Source organism: Balaenoptera physalus, assembly GCF_965194825.1.
Source record: "Balaenoptera physalus genome assembly, chromosome: 12".
Classification (NCBI taxonomy): domain Eukaryota; kingdom Metazoa; phylum Chordata; class Mammalia; order Artiodactyla; family Balaenopteridae; genus Balaenoptera; species Balaenoptera physalus.
Genome location: NC_138897.1, coordinates 23,690,370 through 23,713,660, shown reverse-complemented (window position 1 = coordinate 23,713,660; position 23,291 = coordinate 23,690,370). Strand labels below are relative to the sequence as shown.

Below are 23,291 nucleotides of genomic sequence, written 5' to 3'. Positions count from 1 at the left end.
TATGGTTAAAATCACAGAGCATTTCAGGTTTGAATGGAATGTTAGAAGCAGAGGCTATCACCTAATTTGCACCCATTCTGTTTAATAACTTTTACTGATCACCTACTTTGTGTGTGCCGTTGCTAGCCACTGAGGATATAAACTGGGTGATAGATAGGGTGGCCATGTAATATATCATCCAATCCCGGACACTTTGGGGAGTAAAAAAGAAGTAACTGAAACTGTCCCGGGCAAATTAGAATGTATGGCTACCGCAGTAACTCACAGCCTGCCTTCTAGGAGCTTATCAATAGATAGTTATACTATGACTGTCATTGTGTAGCACAGTGAGAAAAAGGGACCTGTAGAGTACATTCTGAAAACCTGAAGAGGAGTGCCGGCCAAGCCTGGGGAATCACTTCCTGGAGGAAGTGATGCCTGAGCTGAATTTGAAACAGTATGTTACAAGGAGCAGGCAAAATGAGAAGGAAGGGCAGGGTATTCTGGTAGAGGGATCAGTCTGACTGTAGAACTAAAAATATTTATTGGGTTTATAAAATATAGGGGATTATTAGATATTGGTGACTAGTGAGAGTGGTTTCTTTACATTATGGGGCATATATATATATACATGAAAATATCTATAGTCTCGAACTCATGTTACCATGGAGGGAAGACAAAGTCAAGAAGTGGCATGAGAGTTACAGAAGAGGGAGGAGAGTATTAACGGGACCTGAAGACAGGAAACTCTAAAGTGTATCTGTGTGTGGTGGGGGGCAGGGAATGACGGAAAAGGACCCCCGAGAGTGTGCCAACTGAGCTGCATTTGGAGAGCATGAGTAGAGGACTGTGCCTGGGCAGAGGGTGTTCCAGGCAAAGGGTGTGTCGTCCTATACTGCAACTCCAAGGTCAGAGTTGTGGTGCATTTGAGGAGGTGAAGTAATTCAGTATGAAGATGACACAGGAAAGTAGTCATTGAGGTCTAGTTAACTATTTTAGGAGCTTAAGCCTATGAAACTGGCGTTTGGAAGCCATTCAGGGAGAATAGAAATGATCAGAGGTATGTTTTTCAGAGAAGAATAGGATTGGAGCAGGGGAACAAAATTGTGAGAATAGAGACTACAACATTGTAAAACATCTATACTCCAATTAAAAAAAAACTAACTTTACTATCTTTATTTTTAATTTTCTTCAACAATACCTCTGTGCTCTTTTAATCTTTGGTTACTTGTTCTCTAGTTTTTAGCTTAATGGTTTGTTTACTAAACAAATAAACATAGAAGCTTTAATCCTAAAATAAAAAAATAAAAAAAAATAAAGGCTGTTGCTTTGATGCCTGTGGTGTTAATAAGGTTTGAAAAAAAAAGGTTCTTGAGGTAGCCCAGGTGAGAAGTGACGGTGGCTCGGGCTGGGTGGGGATGGAGGGAGGAAATAAATATTTGAAAGATATTTCACAGATAGTCTCTGTGGGACATATTGATTTATTAGGTTGGGGTGGGGGAGGGTGGGAGAGGAAGAAATCAAGAATGGACTCTGGATGGATTCCCATTTGATCAGATGATAACAAGAGGAGAAACAAATGTGGGGAAAAGACAATGAGTCTGTTTTAGACATATTTAATTCAGTGTGATTACTGGTTTTTCAGGCCAACATCTCCCTGTTTTCTAAACTTTATTCTTTAAAAGCTGTTATTTATATATTTATATGAATTGACCATTGCTTCCTTTTGTGCTACCTATGTGCCCTGTATAGAACTTAAAATGCCTATAAGCCTCCTGGATTATAAACTCCATGAGGGAAATTCCCTGGTGGTCCAGTGGTTAGAATTCCTCTCTTCCACTGCAGGGGGGCATGGGTTTGATCCCTGGTCAGGGAACTAAGATCCTGCATGCCATGTGCTGCGGATGGATGGATGGATGGATGGGTAAATAAATAAACAAACATACAAACTCATTCCATGAGGACAGGGGCACTTCTTACATCCCTGGAGTTCAGAATAGTACCTGGCACATAGTTAGTATTTTGTAAATATTTGAATGAATGCCACTTTATTTTACTTCCTTATTTACGTGTCAGTCACCTTGAAGATTAGGTCCTTGAGGGTGGGGCCTCATGGTAATTTTCACATTTCCAGTGCCTGATACAGAGCCTGACTCACAGTAAGAGCTCAATAAATGTTACCTGTTGCTTCTGTTATTATTCTTTTCATCATCACCATCTACCATTTAAGCACATTTTTATTTTTGTTAATTTTTAGTCCTGGGTATTATATAATGATAATGTAGGGTTTTGTTTTCCAGGGGGAGGGAGTCCTCAATTTTAGATGTTTAGATTTGACTTCAAAGGCCAAAGTCTTTAGTCTAATGCTGGCTGATGTAGACATTATTTGCTGTGCTTAATTTCAGATACATCTATATAATGGGAATACAAGAAAGAAATGAGAAGTTGTTTTACAGAATACTGCAAGATGATATCGAAAGTCTACTGCCAATTGTATATACACCAACAGTTGGTCTTGCCTGCTCCCAGTACGGACACATCTTTAGAAGACCTAGGTAAGGCTTATTTTTAAAAATATATTTGCAGATGACTATTGTGTAGAAACAACATCACTTCATAGCCCCTATAACATTTCTATTTTATGTGTTGCAGTCTTATCCAACCACATTTCCCACCTCACAAAAGCTTAATTTGGACCAAAAGGGATTAATAAAAATATAACATGTCATATCTTTTATTTTGTGGAAATACCATCATTTATTCCTAACCTTCTTTAAGTATTTATGATTGTTAGAGGAAATGTGCATTTTTGTACCAAAAAAAAAAAAAAACCCACAGTATTCTTAATTTTGGTGGCATATTCTGCAGAATAATCATAAAAGTTTTTGACAATCTGGCCAATTAAGAGTAGATTCTCATTTTTTTATCAGCTTTATTTCTATTGTTTGTCCTTTTTTATGAATTTACACAAATTTTACTTTCAGATAGTTCAAGCACCTCCAAATTTTTTTTAAAGCTTTTCCTACTTTTCTGTAATTCTTGTTCTCTCTTCTATTTTAATTAATTAATTAATTTATTTATTTTTGGCTGTGTTGGGTCTTCGTTTCTGTACAAGGGCTTTCTCCACTTGCGGCGAGTGGGGGCCACTCTTCATCGCGGTGCGTGGGCCTCTCACTGTCGCGGCCTCTCCCGTTGTGGAGCACAGGCTCCAGACGCGCGGACTCAGTAGTTGTGGCTCACGGGCCTGGCCACTCTGCGGCACGTGGGATCTTCCCAGACCAGGGCACGAACCCGTGTCTCCTGCATTGGCAGGCGGATTCCCAACCACTGCGCCACCAGGGAAGCCCCCCTCCAAATATTTTAAGTGGAAAGGGTACTGGAATGAGCATTGGCTCAAGTCTTTGAATAAGTTACTTTATTCCTCCGAATCTGTTTATCATAAGGTAGGAATCCCAGTACCTTTCAAAGAGCTTCTAAGAAGGTCAGATGAGGAAACTGATGTGACAGTTTTTTGTAAACTTACAAGCATTGTATAAATGCTATTTTTACTTAATTTGAGTTTTCTTGTCTGTTCCTCTAACCTGTAATCATTTTCCACAATCCTTTTGTTTTTCCCATGTCCTGCTTACATATTGATACAAATGTAGAAATTCAAACACTGTGTGATAGCATTTATCTTCAGTCTCCTCTCATCTAGTCTAGTGGCTTTCAAACTTTAATGTGCCTATGAAACATCTGTGGGGCTTACTTAAAATGTTGATCCTTGCCAACTTTCCTCTCCTTCCTATTCCCAAGATTCTGATGAAAAAGAGAAAGGTCTGGAGGTCCGGATTGTAATGAACACCGTCGGTGATGGTGTTGCAGGTATTCCCCGGAAGACACTTTGAGAACACTGTCTGTTCTGTCCTATGTGCTGCCATCAATTAATGTGTCTAAGCACTTCTGTGGTATAACCCAGCTGTTCAGCGCTTTTATAGTTTCATTTTCACTTATAATAGTATTTCCCAATCCAGATTAAAGGACAAAGGAAAACAAAAAGATATTGATGCCTGGGCCCCAACCACAGAGATTCTGATTCAGTTAGTCTAGAGTTCGGCCCAGGCGTTGCAGTTTCATACAATCTCCTGGTGTGATTTTGATGTGCACCCAGAGTTGAGAACTCACATGAAACATAAAGAGCTTTTGGGTGAGGGCAGATACTGTGTATCATTTGTGCAGGGGCAGTGGTTTTTGTTTTGTTTTTTACATAGAAGATGGTCAGTAGGTCTTGGTTGTTTAACTCCAGGCTAGTTAAATCAGAATCTCTGGGGGTAGAAACCTGGCATTTTTAAAAAGCTCATCAGATGATTCTACTATGAAGCTCTGGTTGAGAAACTGTTTAAACTGATTTAAGCTGGGATAGTAATGCCAAAGTTAAGATGTCAATGAGAAGAATGGATAAGCAACAAGGTCCTACTGTATAGCACAGGGCACTATATTCAATATCCTGTGATAAACCATAATGGAAAAAATATGAAAAAGAATGTATGTATGTATAATTGAATCACTGTGCTGTACGGTAGAAATTAACACAACATTGTAAATCAGCTATACTTCAATAAAATAAATTTTTTAAAAAAGATATCAGTGAGAAAGTTGAGTCAGTTTGAAGGCACTGGGGGCCCATTGGCTGTCATCTTTACTTGGCCTGTTTTCTAGAACCTTTGTTTCTTTTTTCTGTCTCTCTTCCTGCCTTCCTCTCTTCCTTTTTTGAAATCTGGATTATCTCAATTGGATAACAATATACAGTGTTTAAAATAACTTTTTACTTTTTCCTAATGCTTCAAGGATGTATTTTTTATGTGAAATTACTATAGTTTTCTTCTCTCCCTTCCTGCTCCTTCAGATTTCAAATTTTCAGTTTCAGTGACTTTTAACAGTAGTTTACTTAGCCTTATCGTGCTTTCCTGCATTGGTGGGTTGTCTTTATATTGCTTTTTACTGGAGGTATATTGAGTTTATTTGAATAGGAGATGTGGATACATTTCTTCTTGGGTAAGAATGATCACATCATTTAATAATAACCTTTGTTACAGCTACTATGTGAACAATGCAATTACAGTTTGAAGTGGTTGAAAATATTTGAAAATAAACCTGTGTGACTTAGGTAAATCTGCTTGGAAATGACACTGTGTCTTGATGTTTTATTAAAATATCTAAATATTCCAATTATGAACAAAAACTTAGAAAAAACCAAAAACTGTTGTGAAATGCAAAAGTGTTTTTGTTCTGTTGCAGGGGATTATTTATTTCAATCTCAGACAGAGGTCATGTTAGATCAATTGTGGATAACTGGCCAGAAAATCATGTTAAGGTACTAATAGCACAACCTTCCTTTCACAATGTTTTTTCTTTCTATGTAAGTTACCTCTTACAAGGTAAATTTTTCAAGAACAATTTTTTTTCATTGTTGCTCTGATTTATTTTGTACTTGCATACATGTAGATTTAGTGCTCTGAGGAAATCATGATAGTAATTATAAAATGGGTGACTGGTATAGAGTTTGCCCTGGGAAAGCAGTTGGACCTAGTAAGGTGAGCCTGTTCACTTCAGTACCGCTGGTATCTCCTGCCTTCTCTATATTCCTTTACTTTTTCAGTTAGTATTATTCTAGGTAAAGAAAATACATTAAAATGCCATTAAAACTTTTATTCTGGTGGGCAATGGGGAGGATTCATTATGTCTTTTTTCTTCTAAATCTAAGATAGATTTAGATCCTTAAGCAAATATAAAACTCTTAGCATTTCAAATTTAGCAAATATAAACAGCTGTCAATCTGGCTGTCTTTCATAAAACAAAAACTAATGGCTATTTAAGATCTTTTGGTAGGCTTTAGTGTCTATTACAGGCAGTAATCTTACTTGCCTGTATTTCGTGTCTTCCTCACCAAAATGATCTTTGATGAATTATCATTTGTTCTAATAACCTAAAAAAAATTTGGTCAGATAATTAAATTCATAGTATCCTCTTAAAACCTTGTAGGTGTATTTTTCATTCTAGATTTTTTTCTCCATTGCTAAGGTTTCTCTTGTTTGGCTTCAGTTATTATTTGGAGTAACATGTTATTTCTAAACTCTTTTTTTCTCCTAGGGTTAATCTTTATCAGAAGTTCCCCTCTCCCCTTTTTAGTCATTGTGAACATATTCAAGTTGATCCTCTAGTCAGAAGCATTCTACTCCTAAACCAAAGACACAGGGAAAGCAAATCTAGTTAATTCTCCTCTTTACATCTAGATTCTAGAAACCCTAGAATTTTAAGTATTCTTGGTTGGTTAACTTTGAAAGTTAGTTAAGAAACAATTTTATTTTTAAAAGTGAGAGTGAAAATATGTGAAGAGAATCTTTTTTCGAGGTTTTTTGTTTTGTTTTTAATAGTAGCTTTTCTGAGACAAAATTCACATACAATGCCATTCACTGGCTTAAAATGTAAATTCAGTAATTTGTAGTATATTCACGGAGTTGTGCAGCCATCGTCATTGAGAACATTTTCATCACAGCTCCCTCATCCCCACCCTGCCGGAAAAGCCCTGTACCCATTAGTATCACTCCCCCCTCAGCCCTAGACAACCACTAATGCACTTCTCTCTCTGTAGATTTACATGTTCATGTGAATGGAATAATCTAATACGTGCTATTTTGTGATGAAGAGAATCTTTTTATAAATGTGTTTCTTAAGTGCTCCATTTTGGACAACTTATAATTTATTTTACTTTTATTTGTAATTAAGGCTGTTGTGGTGACTGATGGAGAGAGAATTCTGGGTCTTGGAGATCTGGGTGTCTATGGAATGGGAATTCCAGTAGGAAAACTTTGTTTGTATACAGCTTGTGCTGGAATACGGCCTGATAGATGCCTGCCTGTGTGTATTGATGTAGGAACTGATAATCCAGTGAGTAAAATCATTTTCCCCCTTTGACCCTTCTCCCATATTAAAAAAAAATAAAAACTGCTTTATTACATTCCTCTTTTGAAGAAATACAAGAAGAGAAAATTCTGTGATTAGATATTAGCCTTTGTCTTAAACGCCTTTTAATATTTATGCAAATAATAGTAAATTAATACTATTAAGTTTTTTGAAGAAGGGCAATAAAGTTTTAAAAATTATTAACTTCTTTATTTTACAATTTTTGTTTTATAGAATATGTTTAAACTGGTTATATAACAGAATGCTTTTATTTTTACGTTTGTTCTGTTTTATAGGCACTCTTAAAAGATCCATTTTACATGGGTTTATATCAGAAAAGAGATCGATCACAATGTTATGATGATCTGATTGATGAGTTTATGAAGGCCATTACTGACAGGTATTTTTTAAAAGTTTGAGTATATGAAAGCATCTCTTAAAAAAAAAAAAAAGGAACCACAGTTTTGTTTTCCTTTATCTTTCGTGAAGATAGGTAGAAGGAGATTAAATTTTGGAGAACTTTGGTTCTTTCCTGCCTGATTCAATGTGCTGATGTGTGGTGATACCCTCTGCCTTGCCCTCCTGAGTTATGTGACATCTTGAGCACACTGAAATCTTGAAGTCTGCACTCACTGCTCCTAAAATACCCTCACTGTGTAGTTCTTTCAGCCCTTGGCATCCAGGCTAACTCCACCATTCCAGTGAAACTCTTGTGCAGCTTTCGTGTTTTAAATTCGCTGACCATTTGGTCTTCTTCTCTCTCCTCTTTGCAGCATCTGACCAGGTTTTCCACTCCTACATCCTTGAAATTGTTTTCCATTGACCACTAAAAGACTTTCCTAACTTGGTCTTTCTCCCTCCTTTTTTCTTTCCTTTGTCATCTCCACTGGTTTTTCTTCCTCTCTTATTATATGTGGGTGAATACATAGTCCTCTTCTCTTCTCATAGTCTTGTAAGCTGTGACCTTTATGCATGTGACTCCTAAGTCCATGAAAACCCGTCTCTGTAGTCCCACCTCCCTCTGAGGCTTGCGTTTCCAACAGTTGGAATCCTCCGTCTAGACATTTTGTTGCTCCTTCATATTCATGTCCAGAACAACTTCCCTTTCTAAATTGCCTGTCTTCTGAAAATCCAGCCTCTAATAATGGCATTAACACGCACCCTGTCGCCAGACCTTTGATCTTGGTCTAATCTTTGACTCTTTCTCCTCCTCCATCAACCCCGTATAGTGTCACTCAATCCTCAAATCCAGTTGGTACTATCCCTTAAATGCCTCAGAAATATATCTCCTCTTCTCCATTGCCACAGCCTTTCTGCAGATCCTCATCTCTCTTTTGGATTCTTTAAAACCTTCCTCCAACTTCTCTCCATTTCCTCTCCACCTTACCACCAGATTAGTCTTTTGAAAACATGCACTTCATTGTATCATTCTTTTGTTTGAAATCTATCAGTGGTTTCCTATTGCCATAAAGTCCAAACTCTTTATGATCTCGCCCTGCCCTACCTTGTAGGTTACCGGTACATGGAAGATAGTAAAAAATTAACTCCTTTTCAGAATCAAAGTTGACATATCTAAAACTAAACTTTTTATCTTCCCCAAAATTGCCATCTCCTCCCCTTCCCCTTACTTCCCTACCTTGGACAATCAGATAGTATCTCTTAGTCATCCAGCCTGCCTTGGCATTTTAACAGCATTTCTCTCACTTCCCAGGTGGTCCTCATCGTCAGCTTCTTTTTGTTCATTCTGATGTCTCATAATTGGCCCTTTCACTTCCTGTGGCTTCTGCTTCAGATCTTCTTGTCATCCTCTCATAATAGCTGCCTAGCTATTTTTCCTTCTTTCTCATCTCTCCCCAGGTTGATATATGCTGTGTATCACTGGCAGGTTTATCCTTCCTAAAGGGAGTCTCAGATGAATTCTTGCCTTCTCTAGCCTTCAGTGATTCTAGATCAGATACGGAATAAAGACCCCATTCCCTAATTTTGCATTCAGCGTTCTCCATTATCTGGCTCCAACCTACCTTAACCAACTTCTCCCTTATACTTTCATATAAACCCTGAAATATATAGCCAGACTGTTGAAAATTCAGGGTCAGCAAAATACACCTTGTTTTTCTTTCTACTGCTTTACTTTTTGTTGTTCTTTCAGGACCCAAATAAAGTCCCACCTCCTTTTCAAGCCTTCCCTTACTCCACCCCACCAAGATGATTGATATCTTTTTCTGAATGCCAGTGAACTCATACAGCAATTATTCTTTAACCTCTTATTTAATATATACTTTCCTGTGTTGCTGTTTAACTGTGACTGTAATAAAAATTCACATATCAAATATATACTTTTTGAGACTCAGAGACAAAATCTCTTTCTTTTTAGGAAGTTACTTGCGCTTACATGTGCTGGACGCCCTCCTAGGCACTTGGAAATAGTTTATGCAGACTAATATCCCATAGGTCCATCATAGTGCTACATTCATTTTAAGAACCCCATACATTTTTCTGAATGAGTAATAGATTTTTCTACATTTTGAGTTCTAGTCTTTCACAGACTCTGAAAATTGCCAGATGGCCTTAAACGAACTAACTTTGTACATTATTTTAAAATGTGATCATAAGGACTATTAGACAGGAAAGCTGTTTAAAAGTGGTATTTTCAACACAACTATTATGGGCTTTGTTGTTTTTAGATATGGACAGAACACACTTATTCAGTTTGAAGACTTTGGAAATCATAATGCATTCAGGTTCTTGAGAAAATATCGAGAAAAATACTGTACCTTCAATGATGATATTCAAGGTAAAGCAAAAGAAAACCTTAGGTTTTTGATTCCTACTTAAAATTTTTTTTAATGTGCCTACTTTTTACTTTACGATGTTTTACTTGTCTTTCAGGGACGGCTGCAGTCGCTCTAGCCGGTCTGCTTGCAGCCCAAAAAGTCATTGATAAACCGATCTCAGAACACAGAATCTTATTTCTTGGAGCAGGAGAGGTAAAGTTCCTGTAAGCTTCTAGGATTGAAAACCAACACTCTCCTTTAGAATTGGAAAATAGGGTATAATGAACTTATAATTTTGTTGAGATAGAGGGTATAAATTCAAGATCAGTGTTGTGAAGTAGGTAATTTAAAATGTTTGGAAAGAATATCACAAAGAATCAAGCTTTGTGTGCTTTGTAAGGGAAGAATAGACCCAGTATTCCTCATAACATATAATTCTCATAAGTAAAGTAATTTAGTATTGCATCATACTCTAGTACTTGTTTTTTAAAATTTATGTTTTGTTGCACAGGCTGCTCTTGGAATTGCAAATCTTATAGTTATGGCTATGGTGGAAAATGGCCTCTCAGAAGAAGAGGCACGAAAGAAAATTTGGATGGTTGACAAATTTGGTTTATTATTTAAGGTAAGGTATTTAAAATTTGGAGAAGCAAAAGAATGTTGTTATAGTGATATGTTTAGGTTTTTTTTCATATTCAAATCATAATCTCTGTGTTGGCACCAGACTTATTCTTTCTTGCTTTATTCTCTGACTCTTGACCCGTCTAAAACCTAGTGGTTTTTCATAGGAACTCAGAAGTTTCTAATTAAATCATTAGCAGGACATCTGATATTTGAGCAGAAATTCTTTAACCCTTTGGAGATCATAATCTCCTGTAGCAATCTCATGGAAATCTAAGGACCTTTTCCCCAGAAAAAGGCGCATATTCCTAAGGTCAAATGATGGATAATAAAGAGTTTTATCCCAGATCAGCTTGGTATCCTTTGGACCTACCTGCCTTCCTATCATTGATTGCCATTTTTAGTAGCTTAAGAAATGCCTTATATCTTATACTGTGTAACACATTGAAATGTAGGTAAAGTGTCTCATAGTTGAACTTATCCAGTACACAATGCTGTTGTATTTTTGCCGTATATGTTGATATAGAGGTTACTTGTCATCTACACCTTTGAGCAAGCTTATGTCAGTGTACTTTGCTCCAGTTCTGAAATCTTTTCTTAATTAGTACCAGTATTCTATTAGTACAAAAAATGAAATGAAAAATTAAAGTATGTGAATGAAAAATCTTGAATGCTTAAATTATAAATAATTTTTTTTAAGTATTTTAAAATGTACCAGACATTGTGATAAGACTTTACAGGTATTATCTCATTTAATCTTTTTTTAAAAAATCTCATTTGATTTTATCAAAAATTCAGTGAAATTTTACAAATGAGGGAAAGAGGTTTAAAAAGGTCAGCTCACTTTTCCAAGATCATCACCTTATAAGTGATGGAGGTAGGATTCACACCCAGGTAGCCTGACTGTGAATCCTATGCTCTTAATCATTCAACTGTGCCACCTCCCAAAGCTGTAACTGCCATATTTGCTTGTATGTAAGATGCAAGGATTACAAGACATTGTACTTGGAAGGCCATTGGGGGGGTGTATCTGTTTTTACTAGTACACAATTATGTTGGTGTTTCTTTTCTTTTTACTCTTTTTTTTTTTTACTTTAATTTCTTTCTTTCTTTCTTTCTTTATTTTTGGCTGTGTTGGGTCTTCGTTTCTGTGCGAGGGCTTTCTCCAGTTGCGGCAAGTGGGGGCCACTCTTCATCGCAGTGCGCGGGCCTCTCACCATCGCGGGCTCTCTTGTTGCGGAGCACAGGCTCCAGACGCACAGGCTCAGTAGTTGTGGCTCACGGGCTCAGTTGCTCCGCGGCATGTGGGATCTTCCCAAACCAGGGCTCGAACCCATGTCCCCTGCATTAGCAGGCAGACTCCCAACCACTGCGCCACCAGGGAAGCCCTGGTGTTTCTTTTTGTGATGTTGATTTTCATAAATGTTTTGTGATTCTTTATCATATTTGTAATGAGTCGAGTTTAGAATGAATACAAGTGAGAAACCCTGTGCATCTGCAAGTTCAGGGTATATTTTTCTTTTAAGATGAGTTTTAGGCTTCGTATCTCTCCTGAGAACCCAAAACACTGCCCTCCTTTTTGAGACTTAGAGAGTTTCCTGTTGAAGCCCTCATGGAAGAGCTGTGGTCTTCCTGGGAGCAGGCATGTGAAACCACTGTTCTGAGAACTTAGATCTGTTGAGGCTGTATTTCACTCGTTCAGTTACTTCCCAACCAAGTGATGATGGTGTGCTACTTTTCCCAGCCCCTGCTGGTCCTTACCTGGAGTTATTCTGGAGTTCTGATGGGAAAAGTCACCTTTGCATGGGAGGTCTTCTCTTTTAACAAAATAAGGATTTCTCAGCCTGGTTGGTTTTTGCATTCCACATGTTTTTGTCTGCTTTACATTGTTGAGAAATTCTTCGTTGTTCTAGTGTGTCAGTGGTATATCTCCTGCCCTTGTGACACTACTAAGGAGTTAATTTTTATAGTTTTTGACCTGGGATTTGGTGAGGAAAGCATGTTCCTTCATTCAGCTATCTTGAACCAAAATTCCCCTTTCCTCTTGTTTCTGAACTTTTGGTAATGTAAGTCCATGATGTCTATCTGAAATTCTGAAATCCTAAAAACTCTGAAATCCCTGAGTGTTTCTTGAAATTCATTTGGTAATAAATCTGACAGACCTGAACTTACCTACTAACTTTGGTAGCAAGACCAAAGAGGGTATTTCTAACCTTCACCTTTTGTACTTGGTGTGACTGTTCATAAGTTCTGTTCAGTTGTGGAGTGCCCATTGCGAGGGTATTTGTGATATATTATCATAAGACAGTTCTAAAATATTAAATTCTGAATTTTAAAACACAGCTAGCCCAGATAAGGGACTGTGGGCCTTTGTGCTCTATTGGATTTCAGAGGACTTCACAGAGTAAATGAGTTTCTGAGAGGGATTAGTAAGTTTCTGGTTATAATGGAATTTGATTTGTGTTTTATATTTGGGTTTATGAGCAATATGAAGATAGAATTGGAAGATATGGGTTAAAAAGAAAGGTACATGAAAATGAAAGATATTCTTATTGTAGAAACAATATGTGACTTATAATGATGTCTTTTCAATTAATCCTTAATAAGCAATTACTAAAAAACTGTATTTTATCTAAAAATTCAGGGGCGGAAAGCTACAATAGACAGTCATCAGGAACCATTTGCTCACTTAGCCCCAGAGAGCGTACCTGATACTTTTGAAGATGCAGTAAATATACTTAAGCCTTCAGCTATAATTGGTAAGTAAAGTTGTTGTCAAGTCATTCTGTTACTTACCTGTGTAATGCCAGTCATAACTTCCATGCAGGATTACTCAAAATGAAATGACAGATTTTACCTAGCTTTCAGCATATATAATGTTTTCTGTGATAGCTTTTTATAAATTGAAGTATATCTGATGTGCAGTATCATATAAGTGACAGGTGTAAATGTAGTGATTCACAATTTTTAAAGGTTATACTCTGTTTGTGGTTATTATAAAATATTGGCTATGTTCCCTGTGTTGTATGTGGTGGCTTTTAGGTACAGTGTGCAAAGTTTTGTTAATGGATGTTGCTTGTACTTTTAACTCCTAAAAGCTGTGTGATTGATCATGCTTTGCTTTTAGAGTTGGTATGCCTGGTGGGCTCAAAACCTGAAAAAGACCAAGGTTATTTGACAGACCAAGAAAATCCTATGCAGAGTCAAAGATTTTCATTGGCAACAAAGCTGTAAGCCTTTGGTATGTTTTAAGAGTCAGGCGTTGCATAGCTGACATCAGACTATGCAACATGGCATTAAGTTCAGAGCAGAAAATGTAAAAGTCTTTAAAAGAGGGACTATTTCATTTCCTATATAGCTGTAAGATTTGAATCTATAATTTTTCTGGTAATTTTGCCAATTTCTTGGAGGAGCCCTGTGGAATGTTAAATAGTAAACTTACTGTTTTAAGTCTCAAACAGTCTTTATGGTTAGGAAAAGGATGTCTGTATTAGCTTCTTCATTGATTAGAACTCGTAATTTTTTAGAGTGAGAAGTAATCTTAAGGATTGCAAGTGTGTCTCTCTCAAAACTCAGTATGGAAACCTAAGAATCTGTCCATTGACTCAGTCCCTGGAGGGTCAAGGAAACAAAAAGAAAAAAATGTTTAATTCTTTTAGAGCTCATGGATTCCTAAGACTATGTCCACATACCTCCACATGGGGAAACACTGAGTAGAAGTTCCTTTTTTACATGAGAAAAACAAGCACAGAGATGTTAAGCAACTTGCCTAAGATTTGTGAATATTTCATATAGCCAGTAGTGACTGAGCAAGCACTAAAACTTTGGTCTCCAGATCAGTATTTTTCTTTACTACATATCAGTTTATAAAATGGAATTTAAAATTTCTTTGACTATTGAATGTAAGTCTTATTGGATGAACTGTGTAAGCACTCGGCTGAGGCGTTGCTTGGTCATCCCCAGATTCCCACCATGGGCTAAGTATTCTTCCTTCATGCTGTGCTTCTATGCACTGCATGCTTAGCACCTGTTACAAGTTTTCTGATTTTCTGTTTACTCTGTTGTTTTTTCTCTCAACTATAAGCTGCCTGCATTATACTCATTTTTTTTTTTCAAGAGAAATATGCTCACTCTTTTTTTTTTTTTTAAGTATTTGTTTTTATTTATTTATTTATGGCTGTGTTGGGTCTTCGTTTCTGCGCGAGGGCCCTCCCCAGTTGTGACAAGCGGGGGCCACTCTTCATCATGGTGCGCGGGCCTCTCACCATTGCGGCCCCTCTTGTTGCGGAGCACAGGCTCCAGACACACAGGCTCAGTAGGTGTGGCTCACGGGCCCAGCCGCTCCGCGGCACGTGGGATCTTCCCAGACCAGGGCTTGAACCCGTATCCCCTGCATTGGCAGGCAGACTCTCAACCACTGCGCCACCAGGGAAACCCTATACTCATTTGTATATCCTAATGGCCTAATACAGTGTCTGAGACATTGTAGGGGCTTACTAAAAGGTCATTAAACTGAACTCTATCAAGAAAGTGGATTGCTTTAGTCAAGAAGATCTTTTATCGCTTCTGAACTCCTATTTATAATCAATACCACAGAGTTTAACAAGTTAACATTTGAGGTGCAAGTTTTTAATTAAAAAATTTTTTTAATCACGGTAAAATACACATAACATAAAATTTGCCATAACCATTTATAAGTGTACAGTGAGGTAGTGTTAAGTGCATTTACATTGTTGTGCAACCAATCTCCAGAACTCTTCTTACCTTGTAAAACTGAAGCTCTATGTGCACCTGAAACTATCACAACATTGTTAATCAGCTATACTCCAATATAAAATAAAAAGTTAAAGGAAAAAAAAAAAAAACTGAAGCTCTATGCCTGTTAGACCAGTGGTCCCCAACCTTTTTAGCACTAGGAACCGGTTTCATGGAAGATAATTTTTCCACGGACCAGGGAGGGGGGATGGTTTTGGGATGATTCAAGCGTATTACATTTATTCTGCACTTTATTACTATTATATTACATTGTAATATATACTGAAATAATTATACAGCTCACCATAATGCTGACAGGAGGCAAAGCTCAGGTGGTAATGCGAGCAGTGGGGAGCGGCTGTAAATGCAGATGAAGCTTCGCTCCCTCACCCGCCGCTCACCTCCTGCTGTGCGGCCCGGTTCCTAACAGGCCACAGACCCGTACCAGTCCCTGGCCCCGGGGTTGGGGGCCCCTGTGTTAGACAACAACTACATGATGAAGGTAGTCTTATACTCTTTTTTTTATTGCCCACAATTTACTATATCTGGGGTAGACAATAAATATTTAAGTGAAAATTTTTAACATTTTATTGTTTCTCTTTTCAGATTTAAGATTGGAATTATCTCAGCAATGCAAAATCTTATCTTTATAATGGAATAAGCACAGGTCTTATCTTTACCTGTGCTTTTGTTGTGTTAAACCTATTATAGAAATGCTATTGAGGAGAAGGCTATGTTTTACCTGTAATGAAGTTCCTTTTTTTTCCCCCCTTATTTTATTACAGGAGTTGCAGGAGCTGGCCGACTTTTCACTCCTGGTGTAATCAAAGCCATGGCTGATATCAATGAAAGGCCTATAATATTTGCATTAAGTAATCCTACAGCACAAGCTGAGTGCACAGCTGAAGAAGCATATACACTTACAGAGGTATTAATAATAGTATGAATTGGTTATGTCTATTATTTTCCCTCTATTAGCCTATTAGTTATACATTCTTGAATAATTCTTTTTGTGGTTGCTCTAGAGATTACAGCGTGTATCCATAGATCATCAAATTCTGATGTAAATTATTGCTTGTATCAATTCTGGAAAGCAGTTACTTTATATATCCATTTGAACACCCTCAGGCCTTTTGTGCTATTGTTGTGCATTTTAATTCTCTCTATATTTTAAATCCCCAAAGACATTCTTTTTGTTTTAAACAAAAATTATTCATTTAGATTTACCTACATTTTAATATTTTCTATTGCCATTGTGTCCTTCATGCATACCTGTGCTTCTATCTAGGATTTTTTCTTCTACCAGAAGAACTTACTTTAAGTGTGGGTCTGATGAATTCTCTTGATAATTTCTTTTGCCTTCATTTTGAAGGATATAGTTTCACTCTGCATAGAAGTCAGAGTTGGTAGATACTTTATTTCAGAACTTTGAATGTATCATTCTTTCGTTTTCTGACTTCTGTTTTCTTTTTGATAGACCATTTTGTCTTCGGTTTTAAGCAGTTTTTCTACTATGGACTTAGGTGTGGTTTTCTTTGTATTTATTCCACCTGAGGACTGTAGAGCTCCTGAATCTGTGGCTTAATGTCTTTTTGGACACATTCTGTCTCTTCTCTTGTAGGACTCCAGTTATGTGAATGTCAAGACTTTTTCACCATATCTAATATGCCTCTTACACTATTTTCTATGTATACCATCCTGTTTGTTCTCTGTGTTTCAATCCTGTGATTTTCTTTGGACTTATCTTCCAGTTTGCATATTCTCTTTTCAGCTGTGCTAAATCTGTTGTTAGGTTCTTAATTTTATTGTATTTTTCACTTGTGGAATTTTATTTCATTCTTTCCAGAATTCATTAATTTAGCATCACAGACTTAAAATCACATATTATAGAAATAATCAATTTATAAATACTACTTTCGTGCCCTCACATGTCATGAAATAATTGTTTTTACCCTCTTCACATGTATCTTCACCATTATAGGGTCATTCTTTTGAGTCATGTGACAGCTCTCTGGAACAAATTTTTACTTTCATCTAAATTGTTTAAAATTTAGCTCTTTTGAATTCTTTGACACTGCCACTGGGTTATATCCCAGTTAAAAGTATCTGCTTATATACCATTAGGACAGTTCTTTTTCCCCTACTGTTCTGTAGAGATATATTTGTAATCTCCACAGTGTAATCACTTTCTGTATAGTTCTTGCAAGTGATCTTTAAGTGACTCTAGGAAGTGATTTTTTTCTTTTAAGTTGGTTACAACGTTGTGTTAGTTTCAGGTATGTAGCAAAGTGATTCGGTTATATACTTTTTCATTTTTTTGTATTTGTTTCCATTATAGGTTATTACAAGATGTTGAATATAGTTCCCTGTGCTATACAGTAAATCTTTGTTGTTTAGGAAGTGATTTTTAAAGCCTTGTTTACAATGATATATAGGAGTAGTAATTGTTAGGTCATACACTTGAGAAAAATTAATAAATCTTATAAATGTTTTTGTCTCTATTAAAAGTATTTATTATGGAAACTTTCAAGCATACACAAAAGTAGAAAGAACAGTATAATTAACTCCCATGTACTAATACCCTGCTTCAAAAGTGATAACTTATTGCCAATCTTGTTTCTTTTACATCCTACTCACCTTAGATTTTTTTTTTAAATTTATTTATTTATTTTATTTATGGCTGTGTTGGGTCTTCGTTTCTCTGCAAGGGCTTTCTCTAGTTGTGGCAAGGAGGGGCCACTCTTCATCGCGGTGCGCGGGCCTCTCACTATTGCGGCCTCTCTTGTTGCGGAGCACAGGCTCCAGACGCGCAGGCTCAGTAATTGTGGCTCACGGGCCCAGTTGCTCTGCGGCATGTGGGATCTTCCCAGACCAGGGCTCGAACCCGTGTCCCCTGCATTGGCAGGCAGATTCTCAACCACTGCGCCACCAGGGAAGCCCTCACCTTAGATTTTGAAGCCAGTCTCAGACATTGTATCATTTTATTATAAATATTATAGTATATCTCTCAAAAGTTAAGGATTCTTTTAAAAATATAATCACAGTATTATCACACCTCACAATTTTAACAATATTTTTAAAATACTTATTTGATTCTTTTGTATAGCTTTCAGTTCTCTGCTAAAATTTTGTCTTGTCATTTAATTTCTTGAATATATGAATCTTAATTAAGGTTAATGTCTGATAGTAACAAATATCTCACTCTCTGTGAGTCCATTTCTATTATCTGTCTTTCTTCTTGGTTATCCAGTTCTTGTATTTTTGTAAACCTAGTTTTACTTCTGTCTTTCGCTTCCTTATTGAGTGCTAGGTAGTGTGGATGAAGAATAGTAGCAATAATTTGAGGCTTGGAATGAAGTTACCTTCCTCCATAGGAGCTTTGCCTTTCCTTTTGGAGGCTGTTAGTCTGGGGCAGCTCCATATAATTCAGCAGGATGCAATCCATGGGAGGCCTCATCTATTTCCACAGTTTACGTTTTCTCTTGGGTATGAATCAAAAACCCTGGGGTATTTATCAGCACCCCTCACCCCTAGTCGTCTCTGAAGTATACTTTTTCTCTCTCTGTCATCATGAGACTCCTGATAGCTTCAATGCTCAGGCACTCAGCCACAGATTTTCCTTTTGAAATCACTCACCTGAAGGAGGAAAGCTGCAAATGCTGGGCCCGAATATCTTGCTTTCCTCTTTTTCTGGATCTTGACTGTCTCCACCTCCAAGCTCTCCCTATCTTGGTAGCACTCCCACTCCCTTAAAACATATTTTTAATATATTTTATCCAGTTTTTCTCATTGTTACCAGAGGGAGAATTGGTGTGAAACAACCTAGACTATTGCCAAAGTAGAACTCTCAGAACTTTTTTTTTTTTAATTTATTTTATTTATTTATTTATTTTTGGCTGTGTTGGGTCTTCGTTGCTGCGCGCAGGCTTTCTCTAGTTGCAGCGAGCCAGGGCTACTCTTAGTTGTGGTGCGCGGGCTTCTCATTGTCGTGGCTTCTCCTGTTGCAGAGCACAGGCTCTAGGCGCGCAGGCTTCAGTAGTTGTGGCACGTGGGCTCAGTAGTTGTGGCTTGCGGGCTCTAGAGGTCAGGCTCAGTAGTTGTGGCACACGGACTTAGTTGCTCCGCGGCATGTCGGATCTTCCCAGGCCAGGGATTGAACCTGTGTCCCTTGCATTGGCAGGCAGATTCTTAACCACTGCGCCACCAGGGAAGCCCCTCTCAGAACCTTCTGAACTTAATATTCATGCTCTTGATATATTTAGCATTGTTTTTTTTCTCATTGTTGTAAATTTTATTTTGACACATATATTCTCTCAAAATTCCTTTTGATTCTATATTGCCACTTTGTGTTAGTCAAATTCCCTTGACTAGTGGCTTCCAACAGTTATAATAATTACTGAAACTTCTAATAATTATTGAAATCTTTTCTTTTGAACTCATCCACAAAGTCAGCATACAGATACATTAAAAAACAAAATCAGTCTCTTTAGTATACTGTCTTACTTCTTTACCAAAGAATGGTATTACTATTAGCTTGATTGCTCATCCTCTTCACCTGTCTTTACTACTTAAAACTAATGGTTATTGTCCCCCAAATTAAATCTTAGTCTTACACAAAGACTAGTTGATAAATATATACTCCATGTATTATGGGTCTTGGCATTTCCAAAATATAAAAAAATTTAAATGTTTTGGGCAGTAGTAGTACATCAGTAGAAGACTGTTCAAACATTTAAGAATTTTATTTTTTGAATAAATTGTTATTGTAATAGATGTACACCGTTTGAATGAATAAAAATTCCTCAAGGAAACCAGTTTGATATACTGGTTGTATCAGTGTATCAGTTCTGAGATGCAAATTTTCTCACAATTTTTATAACTTTGAAATTGTGCTATCTCTTAAAAATGGTAAAAAAGCAATGTGTCATAGTTTAATTTTACATAATTGTTTTCTTAGTGTTACATAAAATAATGGCATAAATGTATGTATTTGTAGTCACTGCTTAAATTTTAAGTGTCCTTTTGTTTTTGGTGGAGGGATGTCTCAGTGCTAGTCTAACACCCTCTGCTGCTTAGGGAGAAAAATACGTTTAAAAAAAAGTGTTTTCATATGTTAATGGCCAGTTGCTCAAAGAACAAAGAATAGGCTAACCTGGACTTCAGAATGAGAATACTGTTATCATTAAGGTCTTGCCACATTTAAGCTATAGGTTGATTATGAAAGAAGAAGAATTTTAAAAAAAAAGATGGCCTGTTGTGACCACTTAGAGGGGTGGATCAGGGAGGGGGACGCAAGAGTGGGGGGATATGGGGATATATGTATACATACATATAGCTGATTCACTTTGTTATACAGCAGAAACTAATACAACATTGTAAAGCAATTATACTCCAATAAAGATGTTAAAAAAAAATGGCCTGGAGAAGATGAACCGCTGTTGAATCTTGCCATTCTAGAGAAGATGCCCAAGATCTTTCTAAATCTACAAATTTACTGATATCATGAGGACATAACATTTTCCCCATAAAGAGCTATATTGTATAATCCACTTTATAAATCTATTGAAATTAATGGTGGCACAAAAATAATCTATATTATTATATACATTGTGGTAACTCGTATGGCATTAACCATGATCTTCAAAGAAACAAAATTTTTGTCACAAATAAAGCTAGGCTTAGAACAGGTGGAGAATGGTAATAGCTATCTGTAGAAAATTCTATAGCTTTCTGGAGTTGTAGGTCCAAGACACTCACCTGGGCCCACCACTGGCACAGTTGACTTGCTTCTACACATAAACCTGAGATCATTTTGAAATTGAAAGTACGTCTTGTAAAAGTAATAATTACTACACGTGGTAGATCTTCAGGTTGTCCAAAGGGTCAAATTCTTGAGCGCTAAATCCACTAATGCCAAGGGTCTACTATATTTCAAAGAATAATCACTCTTGCTATAATACACATCTGTAGATGTAGGGAAAAGACAAAGCATTATCTAAACACTTAAAATAACTCTGTCAAATGTTTAGGTGTCATGTCATTTTGTGCATCCTACTGTGTGGAGATAGTTCAGCTTTCTGTTAATCACCTTTTAACTTCATCTAAGTAGCTGTTTAAACATGACTTCCTTTAGTTATACCTCAAGTATTCCAAGATAAGTTACTCCTGTTTGAAAACTTGTTTTCTTGCCTTTTTTTTTGTGGTCAGGTAGGGGTGCGACGGATGGAATTTGTGGGGGAAAATTATATATAAAGGATTAATAAATTAACCTTCAGGTACTTTTCAATTCCATGGGCACCAAATTCTCTTAGAAATACTGAAGGTGCTAGTAAAATGTATTATATGCTATTATAGAGCACAGTACTAAAATTGATGGATACAACAAATTTGGAGACTTCCTTTTCTTTAACAAGACAACATGCCATGTTTTTCTGGGGTGACTGTGGTTATACCATATGCCTGTTCTATAAACTGCCTATCTGGAGGGCATTGTAGCATAATAGAAAACCATGGGTTTTAGAGTTATAAAAATCTGGATTTAAATTTAACTGCTACAGTTGTGATGTGTGACTTTTTACAAAGTACTTGGAAATATTTAAGCCTTTGCTTTCTGAGATTTTTTAAAAATATATATTAGTGAAATAGAGATGATAATCTCATAAGCCTTCTATGTGGGCTAAATTAACTGAGTTAACACATATAAAGCACCTGGTACAGAGCCAGAAACAGCAGATGTACAGTAAATGGTAGCAGTTTAATTTTTGATGTTTTCCCCTCATTCACAGATGTTTATAGCAGTCTTTATTATTAGGGATGATATTTTTTTGCCGTCTACGTTTTTTAAGTTTTAAAGGAAATAGAAGTGTCAGGTTTTAAAGAATTTATTAATGGACTTTTTCAACTTTGAATGCTTGCTATGCATAAAACAAACCTTATTCTAATAAGGATTTGAATGAAAGGATTATGTTATATAGTAGATTATGCCTGTTTTGCAAGTAATATATTGGTCTACTACAGGGTTTAATTTTGTTTTAATTCACCTCAATTTTCTAGTCCACATAAAGTAACAAAATTGAGGTTATTTCATTTCTCAACAGGGAAGGTGTTTGTTTGCCAGTGGCAGTCCATTTGAGCCAGTGAAACTCAGTGATGGGCAAGTCTTTACACCAGGTCAAGGAAACAATGTATATATTTTTCCAGGTAAATGCCACCATTATTTATGTTATAGAGTAATCATTAATAATTACATTAAAATTCCTTATGAAATTCTTTAGCATTTAAGATTTAAAAAACAATGGTATTTACAGGATTTTGCTATGAATGTACAGGAAAACTCAAGGAATTCAGCAAATCCAACTTGCTCTATTTCCCCTGAAAATTTATATATTCATACTGTTCATTAAATTTGTTTTTATTATAGAAATAAAGTAGTACATGGTTCATAAAAATGCAAAAGGAACAGAATGTTAAAAAATTATTTAACCTCTTTATCTCCCCTTGGTACCTCCTTATCATACTTATCAGCTATAACCACTGTGGTTTCCTTTGAGTTTTTCTGATGGTTACCATCCTGACTGGCACACTTATCTCCCTTATCTTGATTCTTCCAACTCTAGACTGTATGTGTAAACTTCCAACTGTGAAATTTAAGTAATAATCCACATGTAATAACTAATACCTCCTAATACCTTGCTTTCTCTCTCTACCTCTCAATTTCTGTTACTACTTTTAGCTTTCCTAGTAGTTACCTTTATCTCTATATAATAAACTTAAAGAGCTTTTGTAAGCAATTTAAGACAGTTTTTATTAGCTTGCCACAGTGAAAAATGAAAAAAAAAATCTGGTATTTAGCTTTCTTATCTCTTCTTATTTTATCTCTCAACTATGGTTGGTGATATTTCTACATTGCAGAGAAATTTTTGAAACTTACATTGTGTTCTGTTGTTTTCCATGTTTTGTCACTGGATTGATTCTGAAATTACATGATTATATGTTATTCATGTCTAAACAAGACTGTGGTTTGATAAATACAGTAGAACCTGCAATTCTAGATCAACAAAATTTTTGACACTCAAAGTCTTTTAACTGTCAAGTATAATGAATCCTCCTCTAATTTCTTGCCAGCTTTCTTCATTTCATCCTGATCCTGCTCCACAGCAAATCATTTCTGTGGTGGTTCTCTCTTGTCCATGTACACTATTTCTCTTTGTCTTGGTCTCA

At 36.5% G+C, this 23,291-nt stretch overlaps 1 protein-coding gene across 1 annotated transcript in view; it reads left to right on the top strand.

The window, feature by feature from the left end:
* ME2 (malic enzyme 2) overlaps positions 1-23,291 on the top strand; it is a 63,177-nt gene that overhangs the window by 28,518 nt on the left and 11,368 nt on the right. The window contains exons 4-13 of the mRNA XM_082416595.1: positions 2,385-2,534; positions 5,257-5,332; positions 6,745-6,906; positions 7,218-7,321; positions 9,606-9,715; positions 9,811-9,908; positions 10,207-10,320; positions 12,961-13,075; positions 15,857-15,999; positions 22,169-22,271. Coding sequence (XP_082272721.1) covers positions 2,385-2,534; positions 5,257-5,332; positions 6,745-6,906; positions 7,218-7,321; positions 9,606-9,715; positions 9,811-9,908; positions 10,207-10,320; positions 12,961-13,075; positions 15,857-15,999; positions 22,169-22,271 — 1,175 coding nt within the window. The remainder of the gene's footprint in view (positions 1-2,384; positions 2,535-5,256; positions 5,333-6,744; positions 6,907-7,217; positions 7,322-9,605; positions 9,716-9,810; positions 9,909-10,206; positions 10,321-12,960; positions 13,076-15,856; positions 16,000-22,168; positions 22,272-23,291) is intronic.